Source organism: Lampetra fluviatilis, chromosome 38 (genome assembly GCF_964198595.1).
Source record: "Lampetra fluviatilis chromosome 38, kcLamFluv1.1, whole genome shotgun sequence".
Classification (NCBI taxonomy): domain Eukaryota; kingdom Metazoa; phylum Chordata; class Hyperoartia; order Petromyzontiformes; family Petromyzontidae; genus Lampetra; species Lampetra fluviatilis.
This window is the reverse complement of record NC_136312.1, coordinates 10,955,292-10,973,278: the sequence shown is the minus strand read 5'-3', so window position 1 is coordinate 10,973,278 and position 17,987 is coordinate 10,955,292. Positions and strand designations below refer to the sequence as shown.

Below are 17,987 nucleotides of genomic sequence, written 5' to 3'. Positions count from 1 at the left end.
GCAGCAGTAGCAACTGTATAAAGTTATCACTGAAGGCCTACGAAACAAAAGTGCCTAGGGCCTACAAGAACCCTAATCATGCCATGGAGGTGCCACGTGAATAGGCAATAACATTATTGGCTTAACTGGCCTCTAAGTTTGGGCCCTCGAGCAGCATGCAATGGGTTCAACCCTCGGTCGTGGAAATCAAGGTGAATTCTCACGTGGAATACACGCAGCACCCAACATTGTACACTCAAGGAGGTGAGCGTTTGCATTATAGACCATGGCATTTTACGATTTACACTTACAGTAATTACAACCCATTAATTATATGAAAAATTTGAATTTGACTTAATATACGTATCATATGTAAACATATATTGTATATACCTGCAATCTGTTTTTCAGAAAACATCTTCTGTTGCTGGGAATGGGTTTTGTTGAGCCGCGCATCTCCCTGCCTGAATCGTTTCATTGAATATCGCAGCTCTCGTCGTGAAATCTCAATGCGGTGGTTCCTCCTTTGTAAACGGTTTTCATATCTTCTACGTTGTTTTAATATTTTCGTGGGCGATAGGAGGGGGGGGGGGGGTTACAAAACCACAGCAATCATCGCAACGATCGAGGGATTCACTCTCCGCGTAAACGATTGTTCGTGAGACGTGTTGCTGAGCGAGTTTATTTTGTTTCAGCAGCCACGTCTGGTAAATCTTGCCCAGTCGCTGCATCTGATCCCGAGTGGTTCTCCTCCACGTGCGACATATGGAGGATCATTCTAAAACTAAAGTAGTTTTTATTTTCATTATATCAGGTAAGGTCCCACTGAGCTATATAGCTCTTTTCAGAAGCGACCTGGCCACAAATGATAGTGAAACAAAGTAGCTTATCATGTGGAAATTTACAGCAGCCAAATCATCTAAGCGCATGTTTCTTAATGCGGAGTGAAAACTCGGAAGAAACGGAGAAAAATCCACGTGACCACGAGGAGAACACGCAAACTCCAAATACACAGCAGGCGTCAGGGTCGGGATGAAACCCACGACCTCCTGTACACCAGGCGAGGCAGTTAATATCTGGCCACCGTGGCAGGAGAAATACATTTATGAATCAATGCAGATCCAGTGGTATTAAGGAGGAAGAATTAGTTGTGTTCCAGATAGCGTTACTGTGTCGTGTCAGACTGCATGAGACGTTGATTTGCCTGAGGAAGGCTTAAGCAGTGCAGAATTTACAGTTCGTCTGAGGTACTGACGAGAATCCAATATGCAATGCCCTAGTTCACACGGTGCAATGGCACCATATTGTTAGTCGGTGGTCGGTCATCATCAAATTGGCTACCGTCAGCGCCGACCATCGCTTGTTTTGTCATTGACTTTCGAGCACATACATTTGGAAGGGCAATCGTGTAGTGGGGAAGCAGTGGCACACAAGTAATTGTGCTGTGCTATGTGGCATTATTATCTACATGGAAGGGATCGCAATGTTCCACACACTCCTTCGTTAGTGCGACAGCAGAACCAATAGTTTCTATCATCAGAGCTGGAATTCATTCAATTAAGTTCAATGCCAAACTTAAAATAATGGTTTTTTTGTTTCGTGCAGACATTGGTGACCAGGCTGAGACCATCAACTTTGCTATATTTAAGTGCATTCTATGTTGAAATATCTCAAAGTGGTGTATGTCATATATGTATACATATATATCATGGGCAGCTGAAAACTGGATTCAAACCCTGGATATCACTGCTCTCAGCTCAGCGCTCTGACGTCTAAGCCACCCAGAGGTCCCTTGCACGAGGTTTCTTTGAGGAACAATTGCCTCTGTACCCGCGTTGTTCTCTCCCAAGCAAATTCACTGTCAGCTCGCGAAGGGCAAATCCGGTTTCATAAATCGTACAGTCTGCTCGGCTGGCGATCGTGAGCAGTATTTCGAGTAAGCCACCTGCAATGCCACTGTCAGGAGCAGACATAAAGTGACCCAAAAAAGATTACAGAGTGTGAGGGGACAGGCGGTTTTGGGGTTGAGCACAATAGCCAACTTAATGCTATAACTGTGCCCCCTGACCTAACCACTTACGGTCTACCAGTCACCAGCAGCGGACCCTACCCCAAACGCCACCTCTGGTGGCATCGCAGTGATTGATGTTCACACCGCCTCCGATAAAAAAGCGACACGATTCTTTCCTCAAATGCACGCTGACAATTATATATTAATAACCCATCTGCTTCTCGTGCATTTTTACACCAATCGTTTTTTTATGTTAAACTCGGCAACATAATGAAACTATTTAACCAACGCACCGTATTTTATTTTGACGTAAATTTCATATATAAGCAATTGTTGGTATGGCAAATAAATACAAATACTCTCTCCCTTGTGAGACCAAACGCTTTGCAAAATACATTAATCCGAGTTACTGTACACCATTTAGATTCAGCAGCAAGAACGCCGCCTTCTCTTACCCCCAAGGTTGTATTAAATTTTCATGCAGCCAAGGCAGGGAGCAGTTCACACATAGAGGCATCTCATCTGCAAAGGCAGCAGTTATAAATAATAGCAAGTCAGCTGGCGGTGGAAGAAGGAACGCTAGTGGCACAATACTATATATGATAACCTAAACAAACCAGATATATCAGCACATTGCCTGTTACACAGCAAGCGCTGAACAAAGCAGTGATTAGCGTGGTGGAGGCAAAGAGCTTGTTCGGCCTGCAGCACTCCGTTACCACCGCATTCCAACCAAATTACCACCACATTATCACCACATTACCACCACATTATCACTACATTACCACCGCATTACCACCACATTACCACCACATTCCCACCGCATTACCACCGCATTACCACCACATTACCACCACATTACCACCACATTACCACTGCATTACCACCACATTACCACCACATTACCACCACATTACCACCGCATTACCACCACATTCCCACCGCATTACCATCGCATTACCACGCATTACCACCACATTACCACCACATTACCACTGCATTACCACCACATTACCACCACATTACCACCGCATTACCACCACATTACCACCACATTACCACCATATTGCCACCACATTAGAACTACATCACCACCACACTCCCACGACATTCCCACCACATTCCCACCAGAATCCCACCACATGAACAAAACATTACCATCATATTCTCACCACATTCTCACCACATCACCACCACATTCCCACCATAATCCCACCAGAATACCACCAAATTGACACCACATCACCACCACATTCCCACCATAATCCCACCAGAATACCACCAAATTGACACCACATTACCACCACATTACCACCAATGATATCAAGTTGTCACGTGGGGAACATATATGCAAATCGATTTGGTCTATCAGCAAAACCAGGATGTTTAAAAGCCCGAGCAACATCTCGGACGATTTTTGAACATTTCTCCCGAAATTACCACCAGCACCCTGAAGTGTTGACAAACGCTCGGCTCTTTCGACGAATCGTATTGGTCGTGAAAGCCTTACGGAAGAATTTTTTTTAAAAAATTAGTGCGGTGTGCAAACATCAGTAGAGGGGAAGACAAAGCTGACCGGGTGTTTTGGGGTGACCACCAACCCCTGTGCCTGACCTTGTCTGGCCCCTCTTGCTCCCACACGTTAGCACTCTCGTTCTTGGTTGAACACGTGGCAGGCTTTCGCGACCAATATTATTCATAATAAAGGATCTTGGGTGAGATCGCATAAGTATAAATGTGTCGAAACCCTCCACCACCCGACACAGCCAATCAGTAAGGGATTTGTCACCTAAACAAAGCGCCATATAGTTACTACTTCAGCCCACCGGTGTGTTGGAGAGTAAATACATAACATTTACAATTTGAGTACAAGGTTTTGCTGGTAATTACATCCAGCATCATCGGTCGATTTGCCAGAATATGACTCTCTTTTTTGTTCGATTCGCGTATGATTATTTCACTGTTTTACGAAAACATGGGTCTTACTTGTACCTGTGCACAACTCTTTCACGTTACATTTGGGCCCGTTTTTTTGTTGTGCATGTGTTTGTTCTGCTTGTTTTGCAATATCCATTGAGGGCCCTGTTCTCATTTATGCATTACAATAGACTATCGATTATCCGCATGCGGTTTATCCGATATGTGGATTAACCGCGCGCCTGAAAATTTAACATAAATTAATAACTCGTGAATTTCCCCTTAAGCCCAAATTAATAACACTGGTCAACAAAAAAAAAGCATTTTTTTCTGGCCTGGACTTTTGCAGCTGTTTTAGACTAATTTCAGGGTGCTGATTCCAAATTTGATCTCAGATTTGCTCTATCACATCATTTTTATGCTATCGGCATACCCCATTTTCATTGATTTTACCCGAAATTAACTCTGTCACTTATGATTGCAAGTTGTTGCGAGTCAGTGACTGCTTTAGTGTTAAAATATGGTGCTGTATTTTGAGGATAGTGTATTTATAATATCATTTTATGTAGATATCCACATTTATTAAATATTTTTCTTCTGCAGTTTTTATTTAAAATGCAATATTTGATATCTCAAAAATCTGATGTGATAGACAAAAACTGATGCCAGATTTGGAATCAGCACCCCAGAATTACCTTAGAAAACCGTTGGAATACCTTATCCCAGAAAAAGTGTGTTGACCAGTGTAATCTAAAAACAGTTATTCGTTGTTAATCTTTGAAATGTTTAGTATAAGTCACGTGTTTAAACCGAATAAATATGTTCCGCTTGATCCGAAATCCACGCGATCCCCTCTACAGTACATGAGTTGCAATATATTTACAACAATGGGCGGAGCTGATTGATTTTGATTTGCGTGGCTCTGCTGCTGTCCACTTAGTGGGCCGAGGCTTCTGCGTGGGAGCAGGAAAGTGTTATTATCATTGAGCACGTGCATCGATCGGTAGATCATTAGTATTCGTTCTAAATCGAACGAGTAACAATCTAAATCCTCAGTTGTTCATTAACAAACAAAAAAATCTTAATTTAAGCATGATTTAAACCTATATTAGTGATTTTGGCATCGAGATCCGCGGAAAATTGTCATTTTCGGATTATCCGCGATTTTGAATTATCCACCGCCACCCTCCCCGTCTTTAGCGCGGATAACCGAGATTCTACTGTGTTAATATTCTTGTCTTTGTGTTGCTGTGCTCACACACCACGGATCTCCTTATTCAAAACAGCCAGGCAAACTGGCTAAATGGGATCATCTGCGTAACAAATAAAATAAGTGTAAACTTATTCACAGTGTTAAAACTATGAACTATGTTCAACATTCAGTCAGAGCACATGGGCGTTGCTCATCTCCTGAGCCAATTATGGATATTATTCTCCTCTACTATGCCTTGGGGGCACAAGGTAGAAGTATGAGTGGAGGAAATATAATTCAAATCGGATTTGCTGACGACAACGTCATTATAACAACCGCTGGGAATAAACTGCGGGAAAATTACGGAAGAACTCATCGAAGAAGGCTGGAAAGTTAGGCTCAAGGTAACTCGGAGCAACGTACGACAAGGTCGCTAAACAAATGTAGATATGTAAAACAGCAGGATCTTTATACCATGGGCAAGTTGGCGAAGGTGGGATACGATCAGTGATTTCATAAAGAGGGGGCAGAGAGTAGGATGGGGAGCTTTGGAAAGGTGAGCCCAATCACGAAAAGCAATATACCCCTGACTCTAAACATTGACTGCTTACCCGGTGTGTGTGTATATATATACCCATTACCTGCTGTGACGTGGGCCGGGCACGTTGACATTGACAAATAACACTGAACAATGGCCGAAAAAAGGGGCCCAAAGAAGTGTGGAGAATTGCATGGCTGACGGGACGGGGGGGGGGGGGGCAATGCGTGAATTAGAGAACCGACAAAAGCGTCAAAGGCGTTCATCACAAGCACGACTCGAAAAATAAAGCGGCCTTGGGCAGCGCGTGTCCGTTCGTGGAGGTTGATGGTGGCCAGTGGTGGAGAGTAACAATGGAATAGCAGCCAATTGAGGAACCCCCAAACCCCCCCCCCGTCTCCCCATCGGCGCAAGAGTTTCCCGCGTCTACCGCGGAGATGGAGTGAGATGGTGAGATGGAGTGAGATGGTGGATGTGATGAGCGATGGATTCAGTTCACGTGCAGGTGCTAGATGCATTGTTATTATCACAAGACCGTCACACATGCCAACGGATTGGGGGGGGGGGCCTTCATCCAGCAGTGGATTGATCCCGACTGATGATGATCATTACACGGCGTAAGTCGATCTACAGGACAGCCACAGCGCTGCTTCTTGCATTGACACCCGGATGTGTGGATGTGCTGCGTCCACACCCGACCAGGACTTGAACTCGCAATCCCTCCGACCGCGAGGCAAGCGGTATAGCCACGGAATAGCCACGGTTGCCAAATCACAACCACGAACATTGGCAGTGTCTACAAATTCCTTACGGATGTTTTGTTGTTGCAGCAAATAGGATGAAATTGACATTTGTATATTGTTATTAAGAGCCGGCGTCAAATGCAAAACGCTGCATTATCGACATCAGATCAACCGCATGTGCATGCACGTGTCACGCGCGAGATGCAATATGTAAATAGTATAATCCCGGTACGTACGTATAGAATGTGCACCATCAGCATCATCACCGTCGTTAACAAATTGGGATTTGTAGGCGGAGGGGTTAATTTTTCCTAACCCGACAAATGAAGGTGGCGCTTTGTTGTTCGTGTAGAACCAGCCGACGCTGTTATATAAAGGACAGGGCAAAGCGACTTACACACGGGAGTATTCCCTTCAACACAAGCCTTACATGGTGGGGTTTTTACCCTTAATGCGATTACAGCTGTTATCACATCATTGCCTGGCTAATAGCAGGTTCATAAAGACGGCGGTGCTTCAGAAGTGAATGTAATGTGGGGATATTTTAGCATCCGTTCCACCCCACCCCCCCCCCCAAAAAAAAATCTGTTCACAAACCGATAATATATTAATTAGACAGTAGGCCGAGAGGTGTACATAGTACACACAGCTGTACACACATGCGCATAGTTCAATGTGCATATAAACACACAAGTCGAAGCTCCGCTAATAAAGATTATAATACACATCATATCAAGCACGCACACATACACATATATGTATAAATATTGTGTAATGTGTATGTCTAATATGCCCTTTGTAATGACATTCATTATATGTTACAATGTACGTATGTAATACATTCACACGAATGTGCAAATGCATGCGCGCGTGCCGTGTTGTGTAACGATGCAATTACCAATCATCTCATTCGGTGCGGAGGTCTGGCTTTTCCTATCACCCACACGGAAGCCAAATCCGACGGATGACAACCCAGGGCACCGCACTGGGGGGGGTGAGGGGTGAACACACCAACACATGCGGCACAACAGAACCCCCACGGGACAAGCACGAGGCAGCCACAAACGCCCTCGCGATGCACCACCACTCCACGTCGCCACCCACCTTCTCGGCTCGCGCACCGCCACGGACACCCTCTGGAGCAGCACCATGGACAGCGCCCCGGTCGCCCACAGCGCCTGCAATGCCGCTCGCGCTCGTCTCGGCCTCGGCGTCTCTCTCTCTCTCGCCCTTTAAATGCTATCGCCTAAGCCGCATCACCTCCGTCTGACACCCATCAGCTCGTCCCCACGCCGCCCCGCACCCCTCCTCCTCTCCCAGTCTCCTCACGCCTTGCCGACCTCAGCGCCAGCTCGCAATGGCCGCAGCTCGCTCGGCTGCGCACCATCCATCAAACATGCAGCAGCAGCAGCAGCAAGCAGCAGCAGCAAGCAGCAGCAGCAGCAAGCAACAAGCAAGCAGCAAGCAGCAGCAGCAGCAGCAGCCCCGCTTTGTCTTCACGGAGCCAGCAATCCAACCGCCCTCTCGCCTCGACCGCCAACACTGGGCCAAGCCGCCTTTTGTCTTAGAATGCCTGGCGCTCCTCCTCGACTGTGGTCACAGACCCCCCCCCCAAAAAAAACCTTCCCCCGTCTCGCCGCTAATCCGAGGGATCTTTAACTTAACGGGTTCCGCTGACGATGACGACGATCATCATCATCCTGCTGCTGCTGATGCTAATGATGCTGATTCTGACGCTGATCCCTCAACGCCTCTGCTTTCCACCTCACCCCTCCTCCTACCGCTGCATTTCCTCGAATTATCACCGCTCCTCCATCCCTCACTGTTCTCAGCTCTCTATTCTCTTTCGTAAGCCCCCCCCCCCCAGCCTGTCCCGTGCCTATCCCTATCGCTGGTGCTTCACCACCCCGGCTTCCCAGAGGCAGAGCGAATGAACTATTGTCGTCTATTGTCGGCTGTAAGCCCCCCCCTCTTCCCCTCCCTATCCTTGCCGTTTTAAAGCAGCATCCTCTTTTTTTCGCCCCTTAACGTGTCTGCTCATTGGCTGGCTCGGAGGTAACCATGGAAATGCTGTCCCCATCGCCCCCTCCCCCCCCAGCCAGTCAGTCCTCCGCAGGTTTTCAGGAATCACTTTGCCTTCCCCTGCCGGACGTCTGCCACGCTCATCAACATTCACGTGGGATTTCCTCGGCAAATCGCTCTTCGCAAGTACGCTCCCTCATCCCTTTTCATCGCGCGCGCGCGCTCCAGGACCGCATGCACGAATATTCACCATCGCCAGGAATTGTCCACGTGTCTTGGAGTCGTCTGCGAAATTAGCGCGCTACCCGATGGGCCTTTTGTTGTCCAAAATCAATAAGGCACCGTGTTGTGTCCCCAGTTATGTTTTCCATTAAAAGTGAGAGAGAGAAATCCATTGAATTAAAAGCCGCGATGTGCCACGTCTTTTTTTTTAGAGTGCACAGTGACGTCGACTGCAGGTGACGCGACCTTCACTGGGTCATTACTTTATTGTTTTTCAATTCCTCAATCGCAGCCCTGGAAACTGACCTCCGGAAGAATTGCACTCACCCACCCAAGCCGACATGCTGTGCGTAACAACCTTCATGGCTCAATGCAGAACATTAATTGCCGCGCCTACGGCAATGCATTGCCCCAACTCGCTACGACGCCCCGTCTAGCTTCCGCGGCACAATTGGCAAATTTATTTTTTTATTGGCGCTGGTCTTGCACGAGCCCTTGTGCATGTTTTTCCGAGCGTGGGAATTAAGCTAAAGTATCGCCAACTGGACTTACTTGTGTAAACCCCGCGCTGCACCGCTCTATAATCCAGCGGGGCACACCTGACGCTACACCGGTCACGCGCAACTAAGCCCACACACGAAGTGTCGACAGACCGTCAGGGCGAGTGCTGTGACCGAGGAGCCCCTACGAAGGTCGTCACGGCACGTGAGGGGGGGAGGGTGGTGGTCAGCGCCACGCCCGGTCGCCTTTGTCTCACGCGCGCGGGGGGCCCCCACGCGCCAGCGAACCGTTTCTCAGTGAGGCCAACATTTGAAGAGTTGGCAATCTCTTTTCGGGAGACAAATCGATTGCACGCGAATCAAGTCGTCGTTATATAATATAACATTGATCTCAAATAAAATAGATGTCAATAATTATGAATTACTTAGTCAACATTTTTACATTCATGAAAGCAATCAAATATGGTCTCCGACACACAATCTCATTGTGTGTGTCTGCGTGTGTCTGTGTGTAGTGCAGTGGTTAGTGCGCCATGCTATGAACCCGGCCACCGAAGTTCGATTCCACAGCCAACGTCGGTGGCGAGCGTGATGTGCACCATCCTGGTCACCCTTAGACCTCCCCACACCGACGAATCTCAAGTCTGGTCAAACGATATCCATGGCCAATACGCCAAAGAGCCAGAATTAATTTCCATCCCATTGATTAAGGTCGCTAATTCAATTGCAGAATCACATCTCATTTCCTACCGTCGTAAATGGGACCGCGTATTTAATTAATGGTATATGATTTCAATGCACCGTACAAAAAAAACCAATTCTTCTCGAATTTGGTGTGCAAGACGAACATTGTACTGACTAATAAACACTCTCACTGCAATCCAACCCGCACCATTCCCTACTGTTACCGTTCCATCCCACCTCATCTGGAATGAGGTGAGTACAGCCTCGGTGTGTGCCCACTCTTTCTGTAATGTCTCGTTTGTGCCTCACTGTACTGTATATCTTGTCTTGCCCAGACTGCATTTGTTGTGCAGTCGCCTGTTTTGCATTGCATTTGCCCACTCTGTCTGCTGTCTTATCTTTCATCCATCCACAATGTAGATACTTTTCGTGGCCTTGACATTCCTCGAAGACACTGGTGGAACCATCAACCTGTACCACATCCCCTTCAATAATGGAAAATCTGAGACACAAACCACAGCCGTGCGATTATGGCCATGCATCCCAAACGTTTGGACCTCATAATAAACCCATAGAAATACGTCGACATTCACAGATATATAAACACATACAGATACGTAGAGGTACATGAAAGACACAAGTCACATTGCGACTGTGGCCATGCAACTCAAACTATACACCACAGAGCAAACCCACTGTCGCCTGCTCTTCTTCACCAGGAGGAACAGCAAAACGACACGAACTCTCTCTTTCTCCTCAAACCCTCTCAGACACGGACATCTCGCTCCTGAACATATCGCCATTCTCAATAATTGTGCAGAATAAATCGCTGGGGTAAGCAGCTCAACGCATTTATCGTTTGGGTTAAGAGTATAATGATTATTACGAGACGTGTTGTGGCTTGGTCTGTAAATGAAATGAAGGTGGCTGTGCCTCACAATTGCTCTCATATGGGGGCGTCACGGTGGAGAGATGTGAACTACCTCAGCTGGTGTACAGGAGGTCGCGGGTTCGATCCAGAACCTAACGCCTGCAGTATATTTGGAGTTTGCGTGTCTCTCTCTCTCTCCTCGTGGTCGTGTGGATTTTCCTCCGAGTCCTCCGGTTATTTCCCTCCACATTTAGAATCAGCATCACGCGTTAACAGTATTTGGCTGCTTTACATTTCCACGTGACGATAAGCCACTTCGTTGAGCTATCATTTGTGATCGCCAGGTCGCTTCTGAAAAAAGAGCTACATAGCTCAGTGGAACCTAACCTGGTAACATAAAAAAAATAGTTTCGTAATATTTAATACATACTGCACTCTCAGACCCAGACACCCGTAACTCTACCACGAGTTTGTTTTTATTATTTTATTTCTGGAAGCAAACCCAGCTGTGAATCGGCAGCACGACCACAAAGACATGTTGAGAAACAACCGTAAATGTGGGTCGCACCCAACCACTCTGAGTGAAATTAGTTTGACTCGCCTTAACCCTGCGATTCCTTCCTTTGGAATCCTTCACCGATGGTCACGAGGCCCTGGGAGTTGTGAAATCCCTCCTGCCATTTTATGCGGCGTGAAAATGTGGGATTATATATTTTTTAAGACGTCTTTAAAAAAAAAATCCCGCGGACAAAATTATTCGGGGACCAACACGCTAGACGCCAGATGTCCTTGGTTTATCAGTCGCTCGTGCAGGAGGGTGAAACACAAATGATAAGTGAGTGTTCTTATCAGGAGAATAAAAAAACGGGGGTGGGGTGGGGGGTGCGTGCTTTTGTGTGTGTGCGCCAATGCAATTGTAATTGGACTCGAAGGCGTGGATTTTAAAACAAAAAGTGCCGGACGTTTTTTTTTTCTAAATTCAGCAAGGAGATGGGTGCTTTAGTTCGTGCGTACTGCACGCCACGATCACACGATGGTGAACATCATTGGGTGCCGTGGTGGCGAGATGTTAACTGCCTCGCCTGGTATATAAGATGGTCGTGGGTTCGATCCCGACCCTGATGCCTGCCGTATATTTGGAGTTTACGTGTCGTATGGATTTTTCTCCGGGTCCTCCGGTTTTTCCCTCCACATTTAGAATCAAAATGCGTTTAGAGTATCTGGCTAAAATAAATGTCCATATTGATAAGCCACTTCGTTGAGCTGCCATTTGTGGACAAGTCACTTATGAAAAAGAGTCCCATTAGAAAGAGGTTTCCGCGTCACACTGTGATGGTGGGTGAAACGTCTGCGGTCTGATCAACATGTGACGAAAGAGGCAAACACAAGTTTATTATACGTTTTATTACGAACGATAACAAATTCATTTCAACACATGTGAAACCTACCGCAATTAATATTATGTTGTAAAAAAAATGAAAGTTAAATGATTGTACTGTAATGGAAAATTTAATACAATTTTGACATTAACGTGAAGCGAGTGGGAATGTGCGGGACGAGTCATGTTGTGCGGATGATCTTGTGTATCCAGTGCAGGTAGTGGGAGACACGGATGTGTACGCCAGGCAGGTTGGTCAAGCCACAGCCAGGAGCCGGAGGCATCACCCCTTGCAGGACAAAGCGCCCGTTGTTGTCTACGCAGGCCAGCGGGCCTCCGTAGTCCTTCTGTTTAGCAAGGCAAACAAGAGAAAGACAAAGATCCCCCCCCCCCCGTAAAAACGTAACAGAATGTTGGGGCAAGTGCTGTTAACGCGTAGCACACCTCTGAAGGCGGGCACGGCACACGAGGGGCTGGGCTGGCCAGCGCCACGCCTGGCCGCCTGTCTCCCAAGTGGCGATGTTTACACGCCGGTCCCGGGGTACTCATTTGAGGGCCGAGTCGACCTGGGGGAGGTCCAGGACCGCTTCAGATATTCGTCACCGATGTTAGGCGTGAGCGGAAATCGAACTCGGGTCTCTGCCGGGTTTGTAGCGCTGCGCGGCCGCAAAGATCCCCCGTATAGCCTTAACAGACTGTAGGGGCAAGTGCTGTTAGCGAGCACCTATGAAGGCCAGAACGGTACACGAGGGGGTGGATGGCCAGCACCACGCTCGACCGCCTTTGTCTCCCCAGTGGCGATGTTTACACACCGCACCAGGTACTCATTTCAGGCTGAGTCGACCTAGGGGAGGTTCAGATAATCGTCACTGTTGTTGGCCGTGAGCGGGAATCGAACCCGGGACAACCAGGTTCATAGCGCAGCGCGCTAACCACTACACCACCGCAACCCCCCTTACACACACAAGTAGGTGTGCTGCCACACGCACTTGGTCTCAGCCACCCTCGCTGTTGCCGCGGTTCCAGGCAGCAAGGCGTGGAACGTCCCCTAAATCCCCAAACCCAACCGTCCCTGCGAGTGCGGCCACGAATCCCAAACCATCGACCACATTGTAAACACTTCGCTGTCTTCACTCATTTTAAATGAGGAATCGACGAGATCCACTCTGCTTCTGAACAGACACATTGAGTGGATAACAAATCTAAAATTACATCTTTAATCTGCTGATATTAATCCACACGAAAGAAGAAGAAGCACTCATAATTAATATTATCAAGGCCAATGCCACTGATACCATCGCACCTCGCCGTCACTTCCTTCTCTCTGCCAGATGCCACCGGTGTCCCACAGCCAACACTGCCACCTCCAAGGTCTGCTCTTACATGGTCCCGCCGTCTGGCTTGAGACCTGCCCCCCCTCACCGCCACCGTTCCTGCCACGATCCGATTGATCGTCGCAAATTCTGCGCTGCAGTTCTACCCAAGAAAAAAGAAATCGGCGTTCGCGTTTTTTGTTAAGTTGCCACACGGCCCTGTCTTGGACGCCGCCACAGCGGGGGGGGGGGGGGGGTAATGAAGGGCGGCGGCAGTGGACTTCTCCCATCCAGAGGTGGCTGCCAGTTCGATCTCCCCGCTGCTGCTCGGCAGCTGAGACGACGGTGAAAGCAACCCCCCCTCCCCCCGAACCCCCTCCGCCTCTTCACACCCAGCAGTGGAAAGGTGTAAACGGTGTTCCCATCACACCTCGTCGGGTGAATAGCTGTGATCCCGTGGTATGCGAAACACGGCAATGAGTGATGCTCTCTCAGCACGTTGCAAGTTAACGGCAACCTATGACGGTCAGCGAGCACCATTGAAGGCTGGTTTAGTCCACGAAGGGGTGAGTGCGGCGAGCGCTACTCCCAACCACCACTGCCACCCTGAGTGCTAATGCTGACCACACCACGTCGAGGAGGGACAGGCCAGGTTTCAGATACCATCTGCATCGTCATGATCATCAGCGATGGCCAATCCGCCGCCTCACCCCGAGCTCCCGCCGCACTCCTGCGATGTATTTAATCCACGTGGCACCCTCCCACGACGAACCGGCTTGATCGCTCCACCTTCTCAGCGGCTGTGCTCCCGCACGCATCGACGTCGGCAACTCACCCGGATCGTCGAACAGTCACGCCGCAACGGCCACGCAACTCGGGGTCGTATTATCCGATAGGCCACAGTCGCCGCTGTGCCCAGGGCCTACGAAAAACTAGTTTTGGCCGTGTTTCCCTTCGTATGATAAAAAATGTAACCAAGATATCTTCTTGAGTGAATATATTTATATAGCAAGGATAGGCACAGTGTAAACATAAAGAGGCAGAGTTTGCTAATTAAATCTGCTTATCTGCAGCGCACAGCGCACTCCCATCGAACTAGGGCACAGACTAAATAATGAACGTATCAGTAACAACATCTGTCCGGCGGCTGGACGAAGTAAGCGTGAATCAAGCGTAATGACAGCGGAAGTAGTCGTAACGTGTGGCAGCAGTACACCCAACTGTTGGAAAGTTATCACTGAAGGCCTAAGGAACAGAAGTGCCGAGGGCCTACAAGAATCTTAATCCAGCCCTGACGCAACCGCTCCCCGCCCCGCACAGCCCGGGGGGGTCATGCCGCACGCCTGCTCACCTCGCAGGCATCGCCGCTCCTGTCCCCCTTTCCCGCACAGATCTCACGCTGTCGGATGTGCCGGTTGTGTTGCTGTCCGCACTTTTCGGCATCGACCAATGACACGAACGCCGTCTTGAGGAAGCCTTCATCACCGGTGCCTAGTGAGGTGTCCACACGGGGAGCAAGGTGAGCGGTGACAGCCTCGGATGCAAGGCCGAGAACCAGCTAGACGGACGCCGAGGTGGAGCCCGAAAGTCGGTGAGGTCAGCTTGCACAGCTTAGTCACACGCAACCGAATCACTTTCGTGCAGGCATCTGTGCAACCAGTTGTGCGGGCAGTCGCAGTACTGGTTGCGCAAAGTCGAGGTAGCGCTCTACGTTCAAGCCATCTGCTCAGGAGATGTGCGGTGATGTGTTTCATCGCATGCACTTTGGGGAAATGCGTATGATCGTTTTTTACAATCCCGAATGCGCTGTTTAATTTCCACGTTGTGCAACTACTCGCTCGTTTGTGGACAAAAGCATTTGCAGGCGACGATTTCAACTGTACAATTTCGCGAGCGATTTGGTTGCTGTTGGCCGAGGCCACTGTCAAGTTTGGTTGCCACATCTTGTTGAGGCAGCCATCCTGGGAAGCCTGAAAGACTTCCTGGGAGAGTTTAAGGTACAGTTTGTCAGTTGCTTACTCATCGTGGACCACTCAAGGTCGCGCATTTACATGCAGCTCTCCCCTCTTCTGGTATTGTGAGGTATTCTTTTGCACAAGATATATCCTGTTGTTTTGTACCTTAGAGGTGGCAACCCTAACATCGATGCCTAATAACGGCTGCATATTCGCAGCATCACCTCAATCGCCTCCTTCAAGAGAGACTTAAACACTCACCTCTATAACCACGTGCTTTCGAGCGACTCTGAGCTTGGCTCCGAGCCTCTGAGTTGCGGCCGTTACGTCCGCAAATTTGTGCGCGTTATAAATTGCATCATTATTATTATTAACCTCTAGGCTACAACGAGAAAAGATTGCATTGCCGCACGGAAACTGCTCAACACTTTGAAACAAAATGAATAAATCGCGGATTAATTCAACTATTTATAATTATTTTGAAAACGAATACCGCATCATTACAATTAAAATGAGCGCTCAACATTTCAAAAATTCTACGACCACTATCATGAAACATTACACCTTGACAGGTGTGAAACGCACATACACACACACAGGTCATTAAGGTTCTCAGGTTCAAGGACAAGGACTTAGAACGTTTCCTTTTTGAGTCATCCTGGAGGTCAAGGGACTGTTCCCATAGGACCCAAGAGCGAGAGTCGAGGGCAGAGATGTTTTCCTGGGGCTGCGCATTAACGTCACCAGAGTCTTATTCCCGTTGTTTTCGACCTACTTATTGCTCGAGATGAAAAAAAGACTCAAGCCCAAAAACATGTGATTGGGAGCAGCCATTTAAGCTATTAGAAGTGCAAGTTACGCAATTAGCATTGTGGACATCTACGTGAATTGTGACACTGCACTGCTACGGGCTGACCTTCCCATTTGTAGATAATAAATCCAGAATAAAGTGGAGAAATATAATGTAGCTGTTACACTACACGGTCATCCAATTATCGCACTCGAAAGGCTATTCATATATCATACCTTTTTAGAATCCCGATATGAGTAAAAGTTTTTCAGTTGGAGGTTTTGTAAGGTTACTCGGTGGTGCTGGAACATCTGATGTTTAAGCCGTGGCTCAATTAAAGCCTTGCCCCACTCTCATTTCACATCCCACCCCCCCCCCCCCCCCAATCGTGCCATCAGGATGATATGAGAAAGGGACAAGGCTTCATTAATATTGGCAAGACACAGAATTTTCCATGTCAGACCTCTCTCAGTAATCATTGCATCATCACCTTGTGTTGGTGAATAGCCGTGGATAGATGACATGATATAACTACTTGCCGAACGGTCTCTTCAACCAGTCTCTCTTTATCAATTCCGGGCACAATTGTCTCGTAGACTGGAAATTGCAACAATTCTCACAATTCAAATGACAAAAATCTGGAGTTTTTTTATATGACGGTGGGCTTCTTTGAGTAGCCATTAGTGACCTGGTTCAGACCGTAATCATTATTATTATTATTAAACTTTCTATTTTTATACAGAAAATGATTCACACTTCGAAAGCGACATTCACCAGCAGGCCATTCGACTCTGATGACCGACTCACCCTGAATGCGCCCCATCTCATCGGATCGGATCTCAGAAGTGAAGCCGATTCAAGTGTGCTTAGTCCTTTGATGGGCGACCACGAATGCAATAGCCAGGCGTGTGGCTACATTTACAGCAGAGGGCAGTGAAGCTATCACCCGTCGCTGTACTGTATTTCTATGCTCCAGCGTCTGCCCTCCTTGCCTACAGCAACCCGCACTGACCAGCGCGGTGAAGTATGCTCAAAACAAGTCCCATGACCCACACCGCGTGGGGAGACTTTCAGTGGATTGACAAAATGGATTTATTTGAAGCAGTCATCCCTCGTTATAAGGCAACTCGATGTACGGAATTTTGCGAAGATGTCATTTATAAATCGGGGAACTAATTCCACATACCTTACTTTAAAATCGCAATTATGTAATTTTGAATCTCAAAATTATAAAACAAACTTGGGGGAAAAAAATCAATGCAGAGGCTTTCATCTGTCCTAGAGTACATTTAATTGTGCTCCAGGTCGTTTAAGTGCATCTGTCAAACTCTACTGGTTTCCCGTGACTTATTTTGAGTATTATTATTCATGTTTTACCAGAAAATAATAAATTTTCCATTAAACACATGCTTAAAAAAACGTTAGCTACATTCTTCGGTGTGATTCAATTGTGACGTTTTTGGGGGCGTGAAATGTTTGCCGAAGGAACGCATCTCCAATTATCTAATGTAAAAAAAACTAAGACAATGTATTTGTACTTTTGGTCAAACACTGGTGAGACAAGGCGATAAAGAAGGCTGCCTCTAGTGTAGGCTAATCAGTTTCAAAGACAATGCATTTATAATCGGAGCATGTGTGTTTGCATGTTTTCCCACAATTGTGTGTAGCTAATGCAGACTTGATGCCTTGCCAAAGTAATCTGTTGGGTGTTTTAACATCTTAACGTCTGTTTCATTGCTAGAAAGGGTAAACGCTATTCTTATTTTTCATCATTTTGGATACTGGCAAAAAGGTTCCATAGATATGTAATGGAAGTCAATGGGAAAACAGGTCTCGATAAACGGAATTTCACATTGCGGATCACTTTCAGCA

The 17,987-nt window shown here is 47.4% G+C and overlaps 2 protein-coding genes and 1 long non-coding RNA gene across 10 annotated transcripts in view; 1 reads left to right on the top strand and 2 right to left on the bottom strand.

Moving 5' to 3' along the window:
• The window catches only part of LOC144945647 (uncharacterized), a 105,299-nt gene extending 96,884 nt beyond the window's left edge, over nt 1-8,415 (bottom strand). For 2 of the 3 annotated variants that reach the window (XM_078874195.1, XM_078874198.1), the window contains exons 1-2: nt 7,485-8,415; nt 7,279-7,365 (exon numbers count right to left, since the gene is read on the bottom strand). The gene's annotated coding sequence lies outside the window, so the exon portion shown is untranslated. The remainder of the gene's footprint in view (nt 1-7,278; nt 7,366-7,484) is intronic. The other variant, XM_078874197.1, reaches the window with a different exon arrangement.
• A 141-nt stretch (nt 8,416-8,556) lies between these two features.
• On the top strand, nt 8,557-9,658 carry LOC144945653 (uncharacterized). The gene is made up of 3 exons (XR_013639701.1): nt 8,557-8,588; nt 8,917-8,970; nt 9,640-9,658. It is a non-coding gene; the product is annotated as an uncharacterized LOC144945653 (long non-coding RNA).
• Nucleotides 9,659-12,064: 2,406 nt separating this feature from the next.
• Nucleotides 12,065-17,987, bottom strand: part of LOC144945650 (hepatocyte growth factor-like protein) — a 54,829-nt gene continuing 48,906 nt past the window's right edge. For 4 of the 6 annotated variants that reach the window (XM_078874204.1, XM_078874205.1, XM_078874207.1 and 1 more), the window contains 3 exons: nt 14,722-14,861; nt 14,206-14,292; nt 12,065-12,404 (listed from right to left, as the gene is read on the bottom strand). In XM_078874204.1, coding sequence (XP_078730330.1) covers nt 12,240-12,404; nt 14,206-14,292; nt 14,722-14,861 — 392 coding nt within the window. In that variant the 3' untranslated portion in view covers nt 12,065-12,239. The remainder of the gene's footprint in view (nt 12,405-14,205; nt 14,293-14,721; nt 14,862-17,987) is intronic. The other 2 variants (XM_078874206.1, XR_013639700.1) reach the window with 2 other exon arrangements.